The sequence below is a fragment of the Clinocottus analis genome, unplaced genomic scaffold, assembly GCF_023055335.1.
Source record: "Clinocottus analis isolate CAN_PGR_092001 unplaced genomic scaffold, fCliAna1.0.p SCAF_11, whole genome shotgun sequence".
NCBI classification, from domain to species: Eukaryota; Metazoa; Chordata; class Actinopteri; order Perciformes; family Cottidae; genus Clinocottus; species Clinocottus analis.
Window position 1 is genome coordinate 5,034,485 of NW_027175832.1, and position 19,531 is coordinate 5,054,015.

At 43.3% G+C, this 19,531-nt stretch overlaps 1 protein-coding gene across 2 annotated transcripts in view; it reads left to right on the forward strand.

The window, feature by feature from the left end:
- The first annotated feature begins 291 nt into the window (after window positions 1-291).
- The window catches only part of dab1b (DAB adaptor protein 1b), a 39,663-nt gene continuing 20,423 nt past the window's right edge, over window positions 292-19,531 (forward strand). For both annotated transcript variants that reach the window (XM_068604927.1, XM_068604935.1), the window contains exons 1-2: window positions 292-665; window positions 15,735-16,348. In XM_068604927.1, the coding sequence (XP_068461028.1) occupies window positions 16,279-16,348 (70 nt within the window). In that variant the 5' untranslated portion in view covers window positions 292-665; window positions 15,735-16,278. The remainder of the gene's footprint in view (window positions 666-15,734; window positions 16,349-19,531) is intronic.

A 19,531-nucleotide genomic window follows, 5' to 3' on the forward strand; every position in this document is an offset into this window, starting at 1 on the left:
TATCCTCGGAGGCTGGAATATCAGTCACTTGCATCTTTGTTGTAGTGCGAAGTGGCAACTGGTCCCTCCTCCTCTCCCCAATCCTTTATTTTTCGAAAATGTTTAATCCCCTCCATCCCCCCCCCCCCCCCCCCATCGGCCCTCCCCTCCACACATTCTCCCTCTAACGGATCCCCTCTCTCTCTCTCTACATTATTCTCTATGCATTTTAATTTTTTTTTCTGTCACCGGGGGCCCAGTTTCCCCGCCCACTCTCCTCATTTTCGCCCGAGTCTAGAATAGTGGAGCCAAGAAATAGTTAATCTCTCCGGCTGCTGCTATGATTGGCCGCTGCATGCAGCCCTCAGCCTCCTTGAATGAGAAACAGGGGTAACCAGGCAACTTCAGAGCTGGAGAGAAGGGAGGGAAAAAAAAATAAATAAAACAAGATCGAGCTTTACGGGATCTTAGAATTACGGAAGAATGCTGAACATGTAAAGAGCGAGGCAATGTGATTTCACCTTGGAAATGGAATTAACAAATGGATTTTCTTAAACACGCTCTCTCCCTCTCTCCCGGTCTCTCTCGCTCATTGGGGGGGAAATAGAGCGCTCAAATGAAGGGGACACAGATGTGGATTAAAACGGATAAATGGGACACTCCAGAGAAACAGCCACTGAGATAAGGTGAGTGACATCTCAGTTCGGGGCTCCTCTATTAACGGGAGTGTTTAAAAACTGTGGAACTGTAGAGCTGATTAAGGATGCGAGGCAGCTCCGCGACAAGTCAAGATTTATGGATAGGATGCGGAAATGGGTTGCGGAACAGTCCGCTGTGGATGACTGAGAAACAGTCAAATATGGGATGGAAATGAAACGAATGAGATCAAAAAATGAAACAAACGAGATGAGAAATGAGCTCGCGGGGAAGATCATCGATGGTGCTTTGGTGGATTTGAATGTGGAGTCCTTTAAAGCGCAAACGCCGGTCGCCTGTCACATAACCCGCTGTCCCACATTGAATTGCGCACGAATTTGAAATGGACATCACGTTTTTGAATTCATTACGATAGCTTGACTGGACTTCCATGTGTGGCTTACGTTGCTTTATAAGATGACATGTTCCAGGAAAAAGCGAAAAGCTTTTTTTTTTTTTTTTTTTCCGCCACGTCTGTTCCCCCCCACCTCTCTCCCTCCACAAATATTCAAATGAAGAGATGTCCTGCTGCAACAGCAGTAAGTCATCTTCAAACGGCTGCGTGTTTAACCGGCTCTGATGCTGAGTGAATGAGTGAATGATGACGCATTTCTTGATACATGTATCGACCGGTGCTCAGAAAACGGTTAGAAAATGCTCAGCGAGGCTGCATTGGGGGGGGGGAGGGGGGGGGATGAGTACCTGTGGATGGATGGCTGGATGCGAGCGCGCGGCGCAGCGGCACTGGCGCGACCGGCTGCGCTGGAGCCCGAGTCTGCCTCCAAAGCCAGCACAGGCCTGGAGGAGAGCGAGTCCTTTTGGTGATCATCATTCACGTTCATTGGGTCACTTTGGGGACACACACAATCCCGCTGATTGCGGAACCGTCTATGGTGGAGGGTGTCTCAAATGCGTCAGAGCGAGCAGTTGCGCACACATGAGGTGGATTTCATTGGCCTATGATGATCTTAGTATTGCGTTGAATACGCTTGGATTCAACTTTTCTATCGTCGGTTATAGGTACCTATGGACTTACAACCATATTCACTTTATAATATTACCAGGAGCCAACCAGCACTAAAGTATTCACGACTTTATTTTTTTTTAAATCTCATTTGAGTTCTGTTTTCTCTGCAAAACTGAAAAAAAGAGATATGATTTGCAAAAACACTTAGTAATCTTGGACCATTCAGGAGTGGTTAACCCCTTCCTTCCACGACTTTCAATATTTTTTAACCTTTTAAAACTGGAATCCCCCTGGGTAAAGCTGAATATGAGCCAACATGACCGGTTCAAATGCGCAATTCAGTCCTGGACCAGATGTCCATCACGATGCCCTGTGTTTGCTGCTTGAGTGCTCATGCAAGAGCAGGCCGAGATGGAAAATGGCCTTGACTGTTGCTGTGGAAAAGCAGTAACAAAACAGCTAGCAGCTATACAACAAGCTGCTGGTGAAAAAAAAAAAAAATAATGTGCTTGCCTCGATCTTGTTGGCTCAAATGAGCACAAGTCGTGTTTATGTTGCGGCTCGGCGGGATGTAAGCAAAGGTCGCCATTGGTGTTTTGACACTGGTGCCAAAGTTCATCGCCGACTTCTGCCAATCGACCAAACTGCCCAAAGTAATCTCCTTACAGAGGATGTTCTGCAACAGATCCTAAGCTGCACTCACTGGCTTGACTGTAGGACACATGTGTTATGCACACACACACACATTTTCTCTCTCTCTCTCTCCCACACACACACACACACACACACACACACACGCACGCACACACGCCGTACAATTTCCAGTTGTCACAAGAGAGTTCTCTGCAGCCCAGTGTGAGTTGTGGGGCTTAAGATGGAGCTGAACAAAACACTAGAGAGCATTAACTTCTCCAGTAAAGGCGTCTTTGTTGGGTCTCCCAGTGGAATCGAGACACTTAATTTAGCTCCTGACAGCGAAAGCAGCGAGTGGATATGTGAGCTATATCTTATCCGATTAAGACTATAATGCTTTTCCCTTTTTTGCAATTATTGTAGAATGCTGAACGTGGTTCGGTTACTTTTTTCCCCCCCTCATGTTATCCCAGCACAATTACAACAAAGCAGCGACAGCATTTTGGGCTGGTTGTTGTCTTGCACTCCTGACATTCTGGTCCTTTTGTGTCACCCCCTGCCTTTTGTCATGCTGAAAGCATTGTGTGTTATCACATTTGTTGTTTGTCTTCATATTGCAGGAGCACTACCTCAATTTGAATTCCCTGAAGATCTCCCCAAGTGCTCTGAGATAATGCATCTAACGAACGGGGCTTATTCCGACATCAACGTAGCGTTGCAGCATTAAACACATGATTGTCGGAGTGGCCTAAATCTTTCATAAACATAGTTTTATCCAGCTTGCGAGATTATCATTTTGCTGGTGGCCTTCGCACATCCAGTTTACTCATTAATGAAGACGTGGCCTCTGGCCACAGGCAGGTCGGAGGGGATCTGGTCTGCCTCATTTGAACAAAAGGTGAAGATTGCTCAGATAGCAGTGCACGCAGGACGCTGAATGGTGCACATGCTCCGCGGGGGTGTAATCAACATGACAGGTGCATCTGAAGTTGAGAGTGCAACGGGGAGGGCGCATGGTGGCAACCAAATGTGTCAGAAGCAAAAACTCCAACAATCAGTTTAAGTAGCAAAAAGAAAAGTAACTCAGAGCTCCACAATGGGAAGTTTGACAGTTTGGGAAACACTATTATTCGTTGTCTTGTCAAGAGTAGATTAAAAAAAAAAGAATCCCTACAAAAATCTTTTTGCTTTTTAACGGAGGTTAGATTATTACTGTATATAATTCTGGCCTTGAAATAGCTTGTAAAAAAGTATTTTTTTACACTTTTTTATACAGATTAAACACACAATATAAGAGTTATAATAAGTGAGCTTCACATAAACTATCAGATTGTCTTACCTTTGGAGAGCCAGGCGACCTGTTTCCTGCCATCTTTATGCTAAGCTATGCTGTCCATTTTAGTGTAACGTCATGACAATGCTATCAAGCTTCTCACGTGACTTTCAGCAAAAAAGCGAAAAAGCATGTCTCAGAAAATATTAATATCTTACCTAAACATCTTCCTGCAAAGAATAAATCATTACATTTGGACAGACCTCACACAAGGCCACGTAATGAAAACAACTCTTAGTTTTTACTCAGTCTCACTCACATCAATAAGAGGTTGTGCAAAATATAAAGTCTGAAATTGGAAAATGTTTATATGAGCATTTCCATTCCAATATGTTTAGATGGACCTGTTTCAGTAATACAATTGGAAATAGGCCCACACTTCTAAAAATGAATCCAGTCTCCACAGAATACAACATATCATCTTTCACATCAAACTGCATTTTTTTACTTTATAATGTGGCTGTAAATTGCAACTCTATTTCCATTCATATCTTGTTACACATCAATTCATTACATTCTCTCCATTATCCGTTGGCAGTGGGACCACTCTGTTTACAAATGCATTGAACGTTATCACAGTACACTTTAGTTATTATTATTGAATTATATGTTAACATTCTGAAAAATAATAAGTGTGATTTATCTGAATAATAATATTGCTAATGGAAAACAAAGCTAATTATTTTTTCCATCAACTCAAATCTACTTATCAATGACATATATATATATATATATATATATATATATATATATATATATATATATATATATATATATATATATATATATATATATATATATATATATGCACACACACGAAAAGTATTGATGTATCTGCTGCTCTTAAATTTGATTGAACTCCGTTTTGTGTTATCCTTTAATACAGTGCGTGGCCTAATTGCCCAGTTTAAATCCGATGACCTTATCTGTAAATATATATGTTTTAGCAGAAGGTTAATTCTGCTAAAACAGTAGTCAGGCCCCATTGACGGTTTTCTCTTATTGCACTGACCCTGAGGAGTTGACAATGAGGCCGCGACCCCACCGCTATATAGAGTGTTACTGGAATCAAATGGGCCAATGAATTGCCAGCCCATCAAACAATTATTTCCATTGTGTGGAGCCGGGTAGCTCGTAATCTCCGTGCCTTGACCTGTAACATCTGGTGAGTGAGTAAAGTGTTCAGTGTGAAGCCAGCAGTGTCGGTCTGCCTCCCACATTCAGCCTTCACTGCCCGTTTCACTTCCAGAGGACTGGGCATCTCCAATGCATCAATGACACCAGCCATCACAAGGGACATGTCGCATGCCAAACCAGTGATTCATTAGGACTCAATTAGCTGGGAGGCATGGGGCGCCCTGCCATATGCCTCGAGGTTCTACAGCAATCTGTACCCACTCCCTACTACTGTACTCTCAACTGTCTGTGGCCCCGCACAGTCTGTTCATGTGCGTCGCACCAGCGCTGTACAGAACCAGCGCAGAGCAACAGTCTGCTCCTTTTTACACAAGCATCGTCTTTGTACTATTAAAGCTCGTCAGTAGTGAAGATTTAGCGGCTCTGTCTCCAGCCACCCAGCATCCGAGCTGGGAATGAGTCACAATGACCTTCAGCTCAACTCATGTTGCGCCAGTTGGCTCCGTATGAAATGCTCATCCATCGACTGAAGTATGAGGCTGTGGAGCTCTAGATACTGTAAATCTAAGGAGGTAAGGAAGACCCCCCCCCCCACACACACACCCACCCGCTCAATATCGACTTTGTCTCGCTTGCCAAGAGGCGGCATGCGCCGCCGACAAGATCTATCCGCCCTCGAATCTAGTTTGTCTTCTTATCTGTGCCAAGGTAAAGGACCCTCGCCCCGTCCTCCGTACCCCCAGCGCCCAATCAAACTCTCCCACAACCCACAATTAATGAATTTGGATGAGAGCAGAGCGCAGTCTTGAAGAGAAGAGCGTGCACACTGCTCTCCAGATATGTGATGTGTTGTCATATATACATACACACATAAACTGGCATGTGGTATGACTGTGTTAATAATTGCTGTTACCAATTTTTTTCAAGCCAATGCTGCTAATTTGCGATAAAAATATCTGACCTTTACGAAGTTGCAAAGGACTGTTGGCATCCATCCCACCTCCCTCACCTGCAACAATAGATCAGGAGGTATTGGGGCTGCTTGGTTAGTCATCCGAAACCCCATTTGATTGGATAAATGTATCCATCTCTGAAAGAGATGAGTCATCAGAAACCTTGAACGGTTAAACAGGAAGCTTGAAGACAGAGATATTGATTTTAAACACTCAAAAAGGAGCTTTTTTCCCCCAGAATGTAGAAACACATATAGAGGTCATAACAAGGAGGAACACATGCGGAGACATAACCTGCAACACCGAGACAAACATATTGCTAATAATAATTGTTTAGACCATTCGGAAATTTTCTGCAATTTTTCGGAGTTAACATTGAATTTTCCAGAAACACTTCACTGACTGACTTTAAAAAAAAATAATGGGATTATACGCAGGGAGGAATCTTGTGTCAGCTGTTGACTGCAGGAGTTCACGGCATGAAAAAAAAGCAAAGGATGTTTTTGCAAATTGAAAGCGTAACTTTTCAATAATGCCAGAGGAGCCAGGAAAAGGAAATCGAGTGAAGTTGGCGCAGCTCTGCCCCAGTTGTAGGCACGTGCAGCCACCCAACTGCACTCCTCCAGCGTTTTCACCGCATTACCCAGAAACGCTACGTTCATGTGACCCAATTTATCAGCCTCTCCTCCCCATTCATCTGCTCTCACAGATGCACTACGGGAGGCTCCGTAAGCAGCGGAGCATTCATCACCTCCGAGTCGTGAGGTCCTTTCGGTTTCATCCCCGTCGGCCCGTTCTGCAAACCTATTCCCCCTCCAGGCGGGACAGCGGCTCCGGCTGATGACTCTAATAGTGTGGCGGTCTGGCAGCAGAAGGCATTACAGTAGCTGAGATGCATCTGTGCATGTATTTGTGTCTGTGTTGTATAAAATATGTAATCAAATATCAGCTTAACAGGAGTTTTTCCCACTGACAGTCAATTCAAATATTGTATCTGCCACATCTCCTTACTGCAGTGCTTTTTCAACCCCCTGGAGGTAATTGAGATGTTTAGTTCAGCCTAGAGGAGCTCTCAAACTCAATTCTCATGTGATTCCACATCCCCTGATTCATGTTTTTTTTCTTACTGAGTACATTGCGTTCCCCCTGTTTGGATCTTCTACAGTTTGGAGTAATCAAGTATTAAATGACAGCAAATGCTTATTCAATCGCACACAACCGAAGCATCTCTTCAATGAAACTGTTGAAAGGCGGAAGTTGATTCAACTTTATGGTCAAATCTGGGGAGGAAGTGGTGTTATAGTGTTTCTGATATGATATGTATTCTCCCTTTAGGGATATACAATATAAGAAACTCCTGTCAGAGTAATGCAATACAATCAAACAGTACCACAAAAGTGCATCCTGTGACATAGCCATACAACCATCATGGCAGTAGGATTTATTTGAGGTTGTATCAGACCGCACTAGTTTTGGCTTTGTGTAACAGGATAAACTGGCAACTGAGTGTATGTAGATTACCAGTAAGCCATCAGCAAAACAGTCCATTATCTTTCATTGCATTATTCAATTACGACACTGTAGAGATGTAGGAAAAGAAAACAAGCATGAAAAATATATAGTGTTTTGATAAAGTAAATCCAAAACTTCCTCTAGCTACAAACTGCAGGCATCTCTTCATGACGCATATTGAGGAACGTATCTGCCAAATCACAAAATATCCAAAACAGAACATGTCTGCAAATAACAGTATAGTGATTTGAAGCAGAAGACACTGTCGCGATTCTCTAACCTGAACCCAAGCGCTTTTGTTGCCTTACACAACTCGCGTGTGATACAAAACCATGAGACTTCCTCCATTTGAAAAAAAGAAACAGCATTGCCTCTGAATTTAATCCAAGCAGCCTCGCAGCCGCGGGAGTATAAATCAGGCATTACATTAATCCGTATGAGGAAATAACATACATTTATGGTTTTGGTTATCTAATGCATTATTATTATCCTCATTATAAAGAAGGCAGAAAGCCATTTTTACCTCTGTGACAATCAACTGAATTGTGGAATCTGACATGTGAGTAAAAATGTATAATGAATATTTCACTTTTAATGGCTGCTGACATTTGATTTTCCCTGATGTCTGCCTCGGCTGAGTAATTGCACTTGCTCCCGTTTGCAACTTCGTACCCGTAACTGGGGGAATCTCTCACTCAGCGATCGCTGCAGGGAACATATTCTATATTTTTGATGTGGCGCTGCACTGAGCGACAAGCATCTGGCACGGCAACAGCGGTCAGCATGACGTCTTCTGACGAGGCCCTTTAGATCACATCTCATCAGAGCGTCACAGTTGGAGGCTACCCTGATGTTTTGCTCTAATCAGCCGTCGAGTGTCACATTCAAAAGGCTTCACTCAGGCTTGTGCTTCGGCCCCTGCTCCAGAGTTTACACAACACAACATTAACAACTGGAGAAGCAACAGTGGCGCCGGCTTTGCGTGTGCTCGCGATCCGCGCGCGATCTTGACCTTGGGATGGCATTGTAATGAGAGGCAGTGGAATATTTCACTTATCATTAGTGGCATGATTAGCTGCCAATGGGCTGTGTCTGGCGTGGTTTAATCCTCCCAGTCTCCGGAGTGCGATAACATATGAGATGACAACAGTTTCACACCCGGCTTCACACCTCCCGTGGTTCCATACGTCTCAGCAGCCTAATCACTCATGAGAGATTAATGAGAGACGTTGAGGTGTGGTGGGAGATCTACTAATTACACCAGCACCTACCATATTGTAGTCATGGGAATAGACAGTTAATGTGTGAGTGTGTGTGAGAGTGTGTGTGTGTGTGTGTGTGTGTGTGTACAGTTTTACAAGATACTTGTTACTTTGCAGTGGGAGGAGTCTAGGTAGAACAAAGGCACCCTCAAGAGAAACGAAGAGGTAGTTAAAAGTACTTTGTGCAAAGTATGATAACTACCGCTGCAATAACTAAATAACATCACTTTGAAATGCCACTAATTGGGATGTTACCAAGAGTTGTAGTTAAAATGGTGTCTGTGCTTTAAATATGTCTACAGCGGCCTGCAAGAAACTAGTAGTGTCATGAAAGTAAACCGAATAACCTGCATGCTTTATCACAGCAAGAAGTGTTACACATGCTAATGTCATGTAATCCCCTGTAATGTCAGTCACTCCTTTATTTTCTCTCAGGCGTGTTTCTGCCAGACGCAGCAGTGTGACAGTAAACCCTAACGAACTGTGGGGGTTTTTCTAGCGGTTGAGAAAGATAGTTGGAGGATTTGTCACATCTGAATTGTGTACAACCTTGACACAAATCCAAGATATTCACCCTTTTCTCTGATATACAAATACGTTTGGTCTTTATTATTGTACTCAACAGCTTTATTCAAATGTTAACAAACCGTCCAAACAAACAAAACCCAGCAAAAAATATTTCTCTCTAATACCATACAATAAGGTAACACTTTAATTGGTAAAAGAAGTTGTTATAAGCTATATTTCATAAAAACAATTAAACAAAAGATGTGAAAATAATGTGACAGTGTGAAAGAGATTACTCCTATAAAACTAAAGAGAATTACGGGCTGAATCTGCAGCTTTACAAGGCTGAGTAGTGAGTTTCAACTTACTGTTTCTGTGTCCGACCTGCAACTTTACTGTCTTGGTTCACACTCACCACTTTCATTATTGCTGTTTTGGGCTGACAGTGTTCCTTCTGTCCACTTCCTGCTCAGCACCAAACAGCAGACAGACACAGACAGCGGCTGGTTGGTGCACATAGAGGAACATTTAACTTCTCAAGAGCTGCATATTTCCCTCAGAAGAAGATGGAGACCAAAACGGAGTTGACAAATAGTGCATATTGGTGCCATTTTATACTCCAACGGAACAATAATCTTTAAAATATTCACTAAATCGCAAATTAGAAAGTATGGCAAACATGGAATAGTGTGTTTATCTAAGTCCTGTTCATTAAATGTTTTACTCCAGCCAATCGCTAGTGACTGAACAGTTTTGACCACAGTGAGTCAATGAACGGGGCTCTGGCAGCGGCCATGTGCCGCTCAAGGGAAAGCTGAAAGGAATTACAAATCAGGGGAGGAAAAATACTCAAAACACCCTCCCTTGCTCCTCCAAATAAATCAGACTACTTTCCTTTCATCAAAAAGAAAAACTATATTCCACATAGATTTTCATTAAACCCCCCTCTCCGTCTCTTATAAGCTCCATTCGGTCAAAATGACAGTAATTAGGAACAAAAACCTAAAGTTTGACTTTTGTGAGTTCCGAATAAATCACACTGCTTTCTCATTTTATTTCATTAAGTTAATCTAGTCACACACTGTGTGCGCTATATGTCATACCATGACAACATCAATAAGACAGTGTGAAAGCAAGTAGAAAAACAAAAAGGTTCCCTTTTTTTTTTAAAAGAAGCTGTCCAGTGTTTCCCTTCAGCTTCATTAATGTTGTCTGACAGATTGCAGGTAATGTTTTTGGCTCAGCGTTTTTGATCATGGCAACTTTTATCTCCCCTCCACTGAATCTCAGTCGCGTTTGATGGTCATATTGCCTGTCGACAGTGCTGATGAATCAAATGTCTGTCTTTGCAGACATGATTACTGTCAAAACAACAAGTAATGAAAACAATGTTTAAAGTCGAGTTTAATAAAGAGGCTGCTTGCTTATCTTAATTATATCCATGACCCATGTGCAATTAAAGAGGATACCTTTTGGCTATTTGTTTAGTACAAAGGGAACACAGAGGGAAGGAACAACACTAACTGTCTCATTAATTACTACCCGCATGAAATAATGACCAGACCAAGGTATCCACAGTTCTTTTGTCGCTCACAAAAGAAGGATGGGTTGGGGGTGGCAGCAAAATAACACATGCTTCAACCTCTTTTCACAAGCAGGCATTATGTTGCAAGTGAGGGAGACAAAGAAAAAGAGGGCAGGGGAGAATAGCGCTGGGAGGGAGGGAAAAAAAAAAAGATATAAAGATGAAATTGAAAGAGTAGAGAGAGGGAAAAAAAGGCAGTGGAGATTAAAAATGATAAATACTGAGCAAACCACAATGAGAGGAAAGAGAGGCAGGAGGAGAAAAGACACAGTGTTTGTCCAGGCCTTCTGGAGCCCGTCCAGTTCTCTCTCCCACCGAATGTGGTAAATAGCCTGTTTTAACACACTGGTCAGACACTGAGACACAGCACAACAACAAACCAAATCAACAGTGAATTAAAGACTCCTCGGGGAAGCCTCGGCGTGACATTGGAGGAGGTGTTTTGGAGAGACAGATCCGCCAATTAACTGTCGTGAGAGGGGTCCAAGAGTCTCACACCGGCTATGTTTGCAGACCAGCTGAATGCGGTGGGTGGAATTAGATGAATACAAGGAAGGAAATGTATCTTGTTTTCATGCTATTGTTTACTGTCACCATAGGGAGCTAGTGACACTTTATTAGCCTGAATATGTCTGTTAGAGCGGCATAAGCAGCCTAAGAAATGCAAACTTTCAAAATAAACCCCATTAATATTTGCATCTCGAGACCTCGGCTGTGCGAGTACGAGGGTGTTTGTTCATTTATGTCATGTCTCAGACTTGAAGAGACCACCCCTCTCCCACCCCCACCCCCATCCTCTCCTCCTCCCTCTTCTTCCGTCTAAATTGGGCCCAGTTATTCTGCAGCTGAGCTGGTAAAAAAAGATAATGCAGTAGCACTTCAGAGGGCAGCTCCTCACTGCCCGGCCATGGAGCCACGCCTTTACTCAATGCACGGCTCCAAGGCCTCTGCTAACATAAATCTGCACGGCCAAGCAACTGTGTGGCCCGGCTTATTTAGTTTACAGTTGTAGCCGCTGAACCTGAAGTGATGAGGCCTCTATTTCCCTCAGAAAGTAAATGAGAGTGCCTTCAATGCCCAAACTGAATATTTTGTATGTATTCTCTTCCCTTCACCCCCGTTTCCACACTTGACTGTTCCATCGTCAGAGGCCCTCTATCTTGTCAGAATGAGGTGAACTAATGGGCCGTGGCTGAACAGCCTGAGCTCAGAGGCTATCAGTTCCCCCTGGAAGGCCAGGAGAGTGGAGGAGGAGGAGGAGGAGGAGGGGGAGGAGAAGTAAGGAGAGGTCCTTCACCTTCTTTGGCTACAATATTTCAGCTTTACCTCAGATAAATCAAAAGGAATGGTTTAGTTTATTGTATGATGTCAATACAGAGTAGTTGTCTTCATTTAATCTGCTTATTTTATGTCAATTGTATTCATATGTGTGCGAGAAGAAAGCTTGGTAATAATGTACTTCATTCTAATGGCCATTATGGGGTGACTCCTCTGGTTGCAAAAATGAGCACGATTGTATAGAAGTCTATGAGAACGTGGCCCTTCTTCTCACTTCATTTATCACCTCAGTAAATATCGTAACCATGAGTTTATGATATGATAACACCACAGTTTGTTTGTGTTTTGTCTGACAGTTTTAATCCTTTCACAGTATGTTTTCAGTTCATGAAAATGTAACTGAATTGCAACTGTTTTGGCAGCGTAACATGTCTGTTTTAACGTCGTATGTGCTATTAGCCACTTGTAAGGCCACATAATACAACCTTTTTGTTGATGTGAGGCTGCGATAAGAGCCATAATAGAATAAAATGGCAAACCCTGGAACGTAAAACACAACAATGCAGATTAAAGTCTTTAGGTAGGGAGAGTTTAACGCAGTAGTCGGTCGGCCATTGCTGCCATAGGTGACACAAGGTAAAACAGCAGGGCTATTCAGAGGAGCTGTGCTTGGCCAGGTTGTGACAGTTGTGTCCCACTCCATAAGCTGGGGGGCATTTTGTAACAAAGATGACCAGCGCAAGGTGCCAAAGCCGGTCTGTCGAACAAACCTACCACCAGCCCCCGGCCATGCCAGCCTTGGCCAGGAAGAGATGGAGATGGTCCGGGGGATGGGGGGGGGGCCTTTCCCACTTCTCAGCAGTCACATGCAAACTGGAGCGCACAAACTGCTCCTTCCGTCGGGACCACAGTGAATGGAGGTGTAATTGGCCATATCCAGTGATAGATGGCTGTTCAACCTTTGTTACTCATCGGTGGCAGGATGCACGGAGGCTTGTCTCACAATATGAGGTTGATTGTGCAGTCTATTAAACACCGGTCTCAGGGGGAAATGTGACTTACAAGAATGCTGGAGCTCGAAAAAAAACTCTTGAGAATGATCTGATTTAAAAATTAACTCGTGCTCAGTGATTGCCCATTATAGTTCGGAGACAATAAACACGACTGAAAATCGGATCAAAATGAATGCGTCATTTTCATCCATGGAGGCACCGAGGAAGAAAAAACTATGTTATTGTTGTAAATTACAAGTTATTGTCTCTCCGCAACATAAATCTAAATTATAGTTTTCATTTCATTGCAACAAAATTATAAAGACAAGCAAATTCCCCCTTTGTAGTGTATGCATTAATTACATGCTTTCAAAGAGCTGAAAGCAGTAACTGCACTCTTTGTTGTTTTTGATCATGAGGCCCATTTACAACGTGGCTGGTCGAGTTTTTTTGACTCACTAAAAGTTACAGGCATTTTTCTGACAAACTGATCTAACCAACAAAGAAAGCATGATGTTTCCTAATGAAAAGGATTCAGATCACATGCATCCCACTACACTGAAGACAAGATAGACCTGCATGTTGCCCAGGGGGTCTAGTTTGTCTTGAGAAGGTCTCCAGTCAAATCCTGTCCTGAAAAATCAATGGCTTACATGATTGATGTGCTTAATGTAAAGGAAGAGAGGGTTGCCATACATCAGGCTCGCCTGTTTTTGTTCAATAAGGCGGTTACGGGCTAAAGAGTCTGACGCAAGCAGGAAACAAACATCTCAAGAGATGATTTGTGAAATGCTGGCAGACGCAGACAAAGACAGCGGCAGGTTGGTGGAAGGAAATGAAGAAATGCAAGCAGAAATGAAATTGACTTCCCTCAAGGAAGTTCTTTGCATTTGAGAGAGCTAGCACTAAAATGAACAAATTAATAAATAACGTATGGCTTTTGTCAAGGGTTTTCTGACATCCCCTAACAGTTGAGAGTAGCTGGAGAAACGCGTGATGCTCGTTAACTCTGACCCAAATCATAAGAGACACTGGGAGCTGTTAAAACACAGAGCAGATTGGGGAGTCTGGGTGACCTAGATAGCATTGGTTTTGACAAGCAGCCGTACATCACATTAAATCGCTCTTCCGTCTAATACAATGAGGCATATCTCCCTCATTGGTAATGAAAATTACATTCTGATAAGGTTCTTTGTGACATGGAAAATACCTCTTCCATCGTTGGCACTCTAAGGCTCTGACTGAGACGTACTTATGGGGAGATTTCCCCTTTGCTTGGACCTGGGTGACATGATCTGCCTCATAAGGGGCGACACATGGTCTAGACAGCCACGCACAAGTCAATGGAGGTGATGAGGCTACCCGCAATTACCTGTTTTTAAAGGAAATGAAATGTGTCCTAACACCAAAGTACATTTTTGAATAATGGCAGGATTGAAGGACTTGTCTGCAGGAGGAAAAAGAGGATGCAGCTGTAGAGAGAGACGTTTATGCAAACATACAGGAATGCACAAAGCTATGCATCGATGCGCTGAGAAATGTCTGTCTGGAAGGTTTGTCTTACCTGATTTGCAATACAAATATTGTTCTACTTACCTCTAGTGATAGTCATGTGGCCCCATTTATGAATCTCAGCACTCTGTGTGTTCCTAGATGATTCCTCGACGGTCGCCAACTCAGGATGTGGAAGTATAGCGTTTAAATGTCGAGTTGGGTAAAAAGTTTGGGATGACTGCGGGATCACAAAAATACCTCTGAAGACAACCCACATGGAGACAAAGTTCCCTAAATTTTGTTTTGGTAAAGCCAGCTCGTTTCAGTTTTATATTCTCAGTTTTTGAAGATCCGTCTCTGAGATTTTTACCGCCACAATACAGTGGAGGTGAATGGATTTCCATTTCGGGTGCTCAAAACATTAAAAAAAAAAAGGTTTTTCATAAGAATAGTTCCACATTACACATTGAGGTCTGTGGATTATCTAGATTAAACACGACATTGGAGCGTTGTCTCATGGGCAAAAAGTCAGCGAGATGAAACGCTTTTTCTAATTTGAGTGATCCATAAATAAGTCACGTCTCCAAATCTTTTTTTTTTTTCTCTTGCAACTGAAAGTTTCAGGAAGATGCATGGTTGCTGAAGAAAAAAGGTAGATTATCATAACACAAAATCTTCAAATTAATTGAAAATGAACATTTCACATTCTCACCACACAGACTCACAATGTCAAACAATGTCAAACAGGGTAATGTGTGCCTGGTGCTCAATGTGCTGCAGCTCTTTTCAGGCCGTTGTAGGATGAAGGCCTCTTTCTCCAACAATGGCCCATCACCATGCCAACTGAAGTGGTGCCAGCCACGGTGCCAGTTTGGCACGGCCCCGTGTTAGCGGTGGATGATTCAAGGGCATTAAAACACAATGCGGGGGGTGGGGAGGGTCCAGTTTATAGACGACTGTGCCAAGTTTGCCAACACAGTTTGCATTGAAACAGCCTGTCATTCATTGCTCTTCGCTACACTTCCTCTCCTGACGTCGGTCTGAGCCGTGAGAAGTAACAATCCATCTTCTGAAAATGAACTTTGCATGCACAGAAGCATCGGTCATGCTTTAATATTCTATATTTACTGGCCAGCTGTACATAAAACAAGAGGGCTGAACATTTCGCCACTGGTCTCTTTCATGGGTGGGCACTGAACAGCACGTATTTGCTGCTGTCGTTAAGAATTGATGATCCAGAAGAGATAATAACATTGTTGTTGATTTGTTAAATTGCTGCCTGCCATTTTGTATTTTAAATTATTTGGTAACGACTGATCAAGGGAGATGTCTTTTTATTTGTTTTCCGTTTTTTAAACCACCTCCAACGTAACATCAACTGTCATCCCTGTCTCCTCGCCTTGCAGGGCTCGGAGCAAGTGACTGCGATGGGCTGTCGGACTTCATCTGAAGGACCAAAGAATAATATCTACTCCTGACCTACTCTGAAGAACAATATCTGATTCAATCAATGTTGCAGTCTCCCCCAGGGGGAATTACTCCTGAGTAATAGGTGGACCCTCAGAAAAGAGCAACACTGGATCATGTGATACTTGACCTTCAAGGAGAGAACTCAGGTACACTCCAGAAGATGTCAAATCTCATGTGAGGCTGCCCTCGAGAGGATCACACAGCTCATAATCCAACCATCTTTTCACGTGTGGTTCAGCAATCCTCAAACACCATGGGCCAATAGTGACGGAGTGTCGTCATCAATGCTGGATCTTCATTTATTGAGGAGTACCAGACATGTCGTCATGGATTTGAATGAGATTTTCTCCACCAAAGAGCGGCTGTAAGAAAGACTGGAGTGTGGGGGAATCGGACACTGGGAGTTGGAAGGATTAGCTAGTGTGCTGCTAACCCATGGTGGATCTGCTGTGAGCAGGACAAGGGACCCAGCAGTGGAGGATGTCAGCGGAGGCCGAGCTCCAGCCGGGTGTCAAAACCAGCCAGCGAAAGGAGTCCAGGAGGATCAAAGGTACGTTATGCTTTGCAAACTCTCTAACTTTGCCTCAGTAAAGCATTACTATTCTGTGATGTAGTTGCGTGTAAGAAACATTGTCTGTATATATATCTATATATATAGATATATATATGACGTTGAAGAAAAGTATTTAGAAGACGACTTGAAGCAGTGGAGTCTAGACAAAATGGGAAACTGCCAGCTTCCTTGTGTTTGGCAGGAAGCGAATGTAACTTAAAATCATGTTTGGATGGAGCTCAGTAAAGCTGGACCACATGGATAAAAACCTCTCTCAGTCAAGTTCGCTGAGAAGATCCAGCTGTAGTAACAGCTATTCCATGTAGCCCCAGGGTATGGTAGCGCCATGATTTAGGTGTCATGGACGGGGTAATTCACACCCTGTCGCTTTGATGAACAGCATAAGTGATGTAAGAGGACGAGGCTTTCTATGTAACTTCTCTGGGAGATTGGAATGGGATTGAAATGGCTAAGGGGGAGAAAAGAAGAGGAGATAGAGAGGGAGAAAGAACGAGATCCACAGGGAGGGGGAGTGAGCCAGGAGAGTGTGCTTTCTCGTTGGCCCTGCCTCTCTTCATTTCTTTTCTTTTTTTTTTTAACTCATTTTCCGACTATGAATAAAGCCACTCCAGCTAGTCCAGTAAATCTGACTTCTGCGGGCTGGCTGTAACGAGGCCGCTGGGCCGGGTCCTCTGTGGCTGTTTCACTGGCCCTGTCGGCTTGCTCAGATAAATGGCCAGGCTGGAGGAGGGCCCATTGATTTGAGTTAAGTGGAGGAGGAGAGCAGAGTGAGGGAGGCTATTACACACGTGGCCATGTGGCGGGCTATCAGTGCAAAGCTATCAGCCCCTGACTGTATCGTGTTAATCACATGTGCTGCAGGGGCCATTGTCACAATCAGTAAGGACGCTATTTAGATCCATATAAATGGAAATGGGGCATCATAAATACATGCAGCGCAGCTTGTGGTGTTTTTGAGGAGGCTGGGGAGCAGGTGAAGGACACTGCCGAGGATCAGGTTGATCGGGCATGGATGTAGACAAAGCTCTATATATTCATATGGCGCAGACGCTGCAGCAAATAACCAAGAAATTGGTGTGGTTTAAAAGATAAGATTGCTGTTATTTTATATTTTTCATCGTGGCAATAATTTCTAAGACCCAAACCATGCACGTGTAAGTGTGTCTGAATTCTCCTCCCCTGATTGTTACGTTCACCCCCCGGGAAGATGTGCATCTTGGTTTTATTTAAAACATTTTTTTAAGCATTGCAAAGATGGCCGCAAATCATTTTCTTAAACAGCAGAGATCTGTAGTTTTTCGCATTTGTTACTCAAACGGGACTAACTAGTTGAGCAGTATAATGGGCTATATGAGACTTGACTTTCAAACTCCACTATGATGACAGTGTTCTTGCCATAAAGAAACATGTGCTTTAGTCAACAGTGTAGTTCATTTAACATTGTTGGGCAAGTAATTGAAAATGTGGAGTGGACTGAAGTCTTGTCAATATGGCGGGGCTCCCTGTTTACTCATGCTAATCTAAGCTAACACTCAAGCCTTTAGCTTTATGTGTGATGCACAAATATAAGAGCAGTCTCCTCAACAAACCAACAACAAGCCAGAAAGCTTATTTACCAAAATGATTGAAAATGTACTGAACTTAAAACTTGATCCGTTACAAAATGTTATCGCGTCAGGATAATTTGTCACTCAAGAATATTGTATTGCCCAATTCTGTTGATTTATGTCTGCACAGACACCCGTTAGAAGGATACAGTTATTGTGGGTTTTGGTCTTTTCATGGGATTTGTTGATATTTAGAAAAATTAATTCCAGCTTCATCGTTTAATGCATGTGCTGCTTAATTCTCTTAAATAATGTATTTCAGAGCAGTTAGGGTGATACTGAACCAACTATCTTCTGTTTCATTTTTGGAAAGTCATAGCTCTTTTCATTCTTTTTTTTAAAAAAAAATCATTTACAGCAGCAAACTGTGGCTGTCATGGTAAAGTCAAAGCTCCCTCCATCCATCAACATGCCTGCCTTTGCTCCATCTCCATAGCAACTGTTGCTCTCCCACTGTAATCTGTGTGCAAAAAAAAAAATGAATCCATTTCAAAAATAGCGGCGAGGAAAGTGCACAGAGAGACATTGAAAGAGAGGACGGAGTCGCTGGCAGATGGACAGAGAAAGAGACGGAGGGAGGCCAAAAAGATCAAGTCACCTCTCGCACTAAATGCATGGCATTGATTTGCAAAGATTGTCAGAGGCAGAACAAATAGTCACTATTTCACCCTATTGAAAAACTATTTCCCACATTTGACCAAATCATATCCTGGTAGGCTCATCCAACTGTTCGTCCTACTGCTTCACCGTGAGTGTGATAATAGCGTCATTGTGGAGCCCCGACCTCAAGAATGATCTCACCAATCAGCGCACATCAATACCTGCGTGTGACTCCATGGTCTGTCCACTGCATTGACAATGTGCACAATGCCCCTCATTAACTCCGTGGCTGCTTTAACGATTAGTCATTAAAACCAAAATCTCAATCTGTTGTGTAAGGCCAGAGTTGGATGGAGGAATTTTGACATCCGTGTGGGTAGGACAAGGGAACGCCTGCTGCTGTTAGTGTTTCTAAGTGTGTGTCGCCCGATGGAAGTTATCTCGTGCACATGGGAGAGGCAGATGGCAGGGACAGATTTGCCTTCCTCAGACATCATTCAGTTTGCTGCTGCTTAAAATCATCAGCCCCTCCACGCTGAAAGGACATGCATAGTGTTTATCTTTTATAGCGGTTGACATTGTACGTTGCATGTAGGTGCGCCCACATGACTCAGCAGGCATCGCCTCTCAATACATTGCGTGTGTGGACCTCCGGGGATATTGACAGGAAGAGACAGATACACGCTCAGAACGGTTCAAAGGTTAAGCTGCCTCGATGCCCAGATCCCCAACAAAAAGTTCCTTGTTGCCAAGTCCTTATATCTGGAGGGGCACTTCTGACTCTCCATCTGTTGCCATCTGTCTCTTCACTGTCCCCATTCTAGTGTGGGAAGGAGGAGGATGCAACACTGTGATCAGAGACGAGCCCTGAAACAGTATGGAGCAAGGCAAACAGTAATTGTTCTCTGCATGGTACTGGTGCACGGCCTGCCTGTGTCAGGTGGATGAGGGT